The 5,326-nt window shown below is 37.3% G+C and overlaps 1 protein-coding gene across 1 annotated transcript in view; it reads right to left on the reverse strand.

Annotated features, from left to right (window-relative positions):
* The window catches only part of LOC106868586 (dynein regulatory complex protein 8), a 10,273-nt gene extending 9,811 nt beyond the window's left edge, over positions 1–462 (reverse strand). Inside the window, exon 1 of the mRNA XM_014913917.2 lies at positions 353–462. Coding sequence (XP_014769403.1) covers positions 353–395 — 43 coding nt within the window. The 5' untranslated portion in view covers positions 396–462. The remainder of the gene's footprint in view (positions 1–352) is intronic.
* Between the last annotated feature and the right edge of the window lie 4,864 nt (positions 463–5,326).

A 5,326-nucleotide genomic window follows, 5' to 3' on the forward strand; every position in this document is an offset into this window, starting at 1 on the left:
ACACACACACACACACACACACACACACACACACACACACACACACACACACACACACACACACACAAACATGCTTATATCCTGGCTGTGATAAAAGAACACCAAAACAAAAACTCGAAAGGTGTCATTGAAATCATTAATGTTTTTTAAAAGAATATTTTAAGGGAATTCCTTTAGAAGAGAGAAACCCAATTCCGAGGTGAAAGCGTCGGCTGCTCATCGATCGTTTTCCTCGCCAATTCCGAGCAAATGGATCAGGATAAATACGAAATTGTCCTAAAACCATTTGGTTTTCTTTTCATTTTCTATCGATTCAAAATGGTATAAAATCAACAAAAAATGCGATTTTTACCTGCTTTTTCTTTTTTACTTTCTGTAAACCGAACCGTTGTCATGATTACAAATGCGGTGTAAGAGGAAAAAAGTGATATCCTTAAGAAAAATGCAACCGGTCTTTTTAACATGTACAAACTTTCTGAACCAATTTACTTTTTGTTCGTGTTGGAATAAAATAAATATCAATGTGAAGCTAACGAGCAAGCATGTACGGGGTCACTTGGCTTGCTAAAAATAACAGCTAAATTTTCTTCAAATCATACTGTCTTAAAAAAGAATAACTATTTAAAATTTTAGGCGCAAGACCAGCAGGTCTTGAGAGGAGGGGGAAGTCAATCACATCGACCCCAGTACTTGACTGGTACTTATTTTAAGGAGCACGAAAAAATGAACGACGAAATTTGAGTTCAGAACACGAAGACGGACGAAATGCCGCTAAGCATTTTGTCCGGCGCGATAACGGTTTTAAAAATAATTGTAATGATAGAAAAAGTAGAACTTGTGTTTCATATACAAAAAAAGAAAAAAAGACTGGACGGTCACGGCTGGAACGATAATGACTCGATCACACCATGTTCTAATCGGGAAGATGTCGTTCTCTTTAACCCCATACTAATGGAACCTTGGAGGATTGCAGTGCAATCCACTCTGGACTATCCTTCGGAGATGGTATCACAAAACTGAAACTAAAAATCATGTTTTATCTCATTTTGTTCGGCAATTTCAGTAAAAAAGAAAATTTCTCACATTTTTTTCAGCTCACACACTATACATACACAAATATACACACTTGCATATAAACGCATACACACATATATTTAGACACCCACACAAACAAACATACATACATACATACTATACACTCAATGGAAAAAATGTTTTGCGGTATTTCTTCCGATTTCTTAGTTCATATCCCACCGAAGTCGACTTTACTTCTCATTTTTTCTGGGTCGATAAAGTAAAGTACCAGTCACGTACTTGAGGTGAATGGCATCAACTAACGGCCTCCTCGCCAAATTTCAGGCCTTGTGTCTAGATTAGAAACACTTATTGCCTTTCAAGTTATACGCGGTCTCTTTCTTAAGGGAATAAATTTTGAAAAATGTTTTACGGAGTTTTTTCCCTTCGTTTAAAAAAATTTAGCTTACTCTCCTTATGACATCTAAAATCTACAATCGATATTGACAAGGTTACAAAAGCAACGAAAATTTAGAAGAAAAAAATATAAATAATAAATGAGTGGAAATCGAATCGGTGTGTGTGTTAGATAATAAGGCATTAAGACAATATGACGCTCCACAGACTCAACAAAATATTATTAATGATAGAGAAAACATCGACTTCATCAACTGTGTGTGTGTGCTCGCTCTGCGCACACACACACATCTCAAAGGAAAATAGATGCATCTTTTTATGCCGTATTTTTTCTGTGCGGACACTACCCAGCGTAAGGCATATCTCCTAAATCCTAGATTAAGTATTTAAATGCATCAAATGACATTATTTGGTTCCTAGAAATAAATCTTTTGCAAACAGGATTGAGCACATCCCTCTTGAAATTTAATTCATAATAACCAACAATTGCAAGTTAACAAAATTCTCGTCAATTTGTACAGTTTTAGTTGGTCATGTAAACATCGTAGCTAGGATAATCTGTACTCGACCACCAAACTTAGATAATCTCTGTACCGGACCACTAATTTAAAGATTAGTAGATCAGGCCAATGTTTCTAGTGAAACCTCAAGGGGTAAGCCTGAGTGGATTGGTTAGGGGCGAGAAAAACTTGTCCATCTCCACGGCAAGCGTAAGATGGACGCCATACCCAATGGAGTCCCCAGTGTCACAAATGTTCGGATTAAGTCTTCTGTTGGAAGATATCAGAATATGTTATATTATTTGTGTTACTTCATACTGCGGCAAACGATGTCTCGTCGTTTCATTCTTCCTTTTGCACAATAAGTATCAGAAGCGTTACCATGGATATGGGGTGCCCGTTGTTATTCGAGCTGAAGAAGAAGACGAAAGAAAGAAAAGGAGGAGGAGAAGAAGAAAGAAAGAAAAGGAGAAGGATTAGAAGAAGAAAGAAAAGAAGGAGGAGAAGAATAAGAATAAGAAGACGGAAAGAAAGAAAGAAGGGAAGAAAAGGAGACGGAGGAGAAGAAGAAGAAAGAGAGAAAGAAAAGGAGGAGGAGAAGAAGAAATGTAGGAATAGTAGAAGTAAGAAAAGGGTCATCCGGGCAACACAAAGCTAACAGTGAAGAGCGTTTAGTGATGTCGTTCGTTGGGTTTTATTGTGTGCCTTGTTGAGTGTTAGGGATTATGCGATTAGCGGCGAGGGGACGAAACACGGCATGCGGTTCATAATGTTAGAAGGAAGGTGTTAGCTGTTACCGCTGATCCACAGTATTTGACTGGCACTTTATTTTATGGACCCCGAAAGGTTGAAAGGCAAAATTGACTTTGGTGGAATTTGAACTCAGAACATAAGGAGTCGGAAGAAATGCCGCTAAGTATTTTGTTCGACGCGATAACGACTTAATGATAATAACAATCCTTTCTACTCTAGGCACAAGGCCTGAAATTCCGGGGGAGGGGACAAGTCAATTGCATCGACCCCAGTGCGTAACTGGTGCTTAATTTATCGACTCCGACAGGATGAAAGGCAAAGTCGACCTCGGCGGAATTTGAACTCAGAACGTAGCGGCAGACGAAATGCCGCTAAGCATTTCTCCCGGCGTGCTAACGGTTCTGCCAGCTCGCTACCTTCACCTTATTGATAATAAGTTTATGGAAAGGGGGTCAGTCGATTGCATTGCCTCTAGTACTTCACTTGTACTTTATTTTATCGACCCTGAAAGAATGAAAAGTAAAGTTGACCTTGGAACATAAAGAACCGGAAGTAAAACTGCTTTTGAGCAGTTTTCTCCGAGAGAAAATATTTAAGTTTGTGTCGTTCCATGTTTTTGTATGAAGAATAAATATCCCAGATATCGACATTTTAATCTCATGTTATTTCATTAGTTTTACTAAGACTTCATGCCTATCTAAGGTGGTGAGCTGGCAGAATCGTTGTCATGCCGGACAAACTGCTTAGCGGTATTTCGTCTGTCTTTACGTTCGGAGTTCAAATTCCGCCGAGGTCGACTTTGCCTTTCATCCTTTCGGGGTCGATAAATTAAGTACCATTTATGCACTGGGGCCGATGTAATCGACTATTCCCCTCCCCCAAATTTCAGGCCTTGTGCCAAGAGTAGAAATGAATCGTTATCACACCGAACAAAATGTTTAGCGGTATTTCGTCCGTCTTTACATTCTGAGTTCAAATTCCGCCGAGGTCAACTTTGCTTTTCGTTCTTTCGTGATCGATAAAATAAGTACCAGTTGAGAACTGGGGTCAGTGTAATCGACTTAGCCCTTCTCTCGAAATTGCTGGCCTTGTGCCAAAATTTGAAACCGATATTTCATATCTATATAAAGTCTTTTCATTATTACTCAAATCATTCAGGCAACACGTGATTTGAAAATCTGATGCTTGTGAGACCAGAAAATATTTTGAAAGATAGAAAATAATATTACAAGTTTCGATCCTAACAAGAACACTTGTACGATGAATGCTTATTCTTGTTTTTTCTTCTTTTTTGTTTCTTTCTGTGATACAATACGAAGGTTTTTGAAAAGCGCCAAACATCCTAACAAACATATTTCACTTTATCTAATTCAAAAAAGCTATTGAGAAACGTATGAGCGCTACACAATCTCATTTTTCTTATTTCTTCCAGAAGAATCAAATGGAAGTGTTTGTGTTTGTGAAAGGAATCTGTTTGAGGTCATTGTAACTTTTAACTTTTATATGCGATGCTGCATATTTTACTCGAAGGTATTTGTCATGTGAATATTTAAACATATCATTCACGTATATTCAGTGTCAAAGTCCCCGAAAAGCAAGATATGATTTATATTTTCTTCCTTTCGAACCGTGCTTGATAGATATACAGAAAACAGTATTGATCGTAAACACACACACACACACACATTCGTATTTCCGTTATTTGCTTAGTTTCCACTGGCTGGTTTCGACGCCATGTTCTCTTTCCAGATGTTTCTAATATATCGTCTTGTGAACTTCGTTGAAGATGATATAAAACACAACTTTCTCTGATTTACCGCTTTTAGCTACAAGTTTCATTCAAGTTCTAATTTCACCGATGTATTTACATTGGTGGTGAAGTGGTTTCGACTTATCGTTGTTGGCGCAAATACCGTAACGACCTTCCAGATATAAAGAAAAAGAAAAAGGAGAAGAAAGAAAGTATAATCGATTCATTTGATCGAAGAAAAATACTTGAGATCGATTAAAGTAGCCTTGGAGACTGAATGACATGTTAAATAATGTATTCTTTAGATACACTATGTTTGAAAAACACATTGGATAATGTAGTCCAAGATATACTATGGTTAGAAGAAACATTACATAATGTAGTTCTAGATGTCAGAAAGACACATTGAATAATGTAGTCTTAGATACACTATGACAGAAAGACATTAAACAGTGTAGTCCTAGATAGACTAAGTCCGAAGGCCACACTATTTGATATAGTGTTAGATAGACACAATGAATAATGTACTCCTAGATACATTATGTTTGAAGATTACGTTAGATAAGGCAATCCTAAATGTACTACACCAGAACTGAAGACGAGGTGGTCACCGTTGGAACATTGCTTAAAAGATTAACGCGGTCTGTGGATCATAAATAGCATCATGGTACTTATTTCATAAACGCTCGGGAATTTGAATGGATTAACGGATCCTACATAACTGGACTTCTCTTAGACTTATTTTTCTTCTAATGATGGGCCTTTGCGCCTGAAATATAAAGGGTTGATTAAACTTTCCGCAATGTCAGAAGTTGTCTATTTGCCCTCTTTCTATATTCTTCAATATTACAATGTTTCAAGCGAACTACAACGCTCTTATATATATATATAT

The sequence above is a fragment of the Octopus bimaculoides genome, chromosome 11, assembly GCF_001194135.2.
Source record: "Octopus bimaculoides isolate UCB-OBI-ISO-001 chromosome 11, ASM119413v2, whole genome shotgun sequence".
Lineage (NCBI taxonomy): Eukaryota > Metazoa > Mollusca > Cephalopoda > Octopoda > Octopodidae > Octopus > Octopus bimaculoides.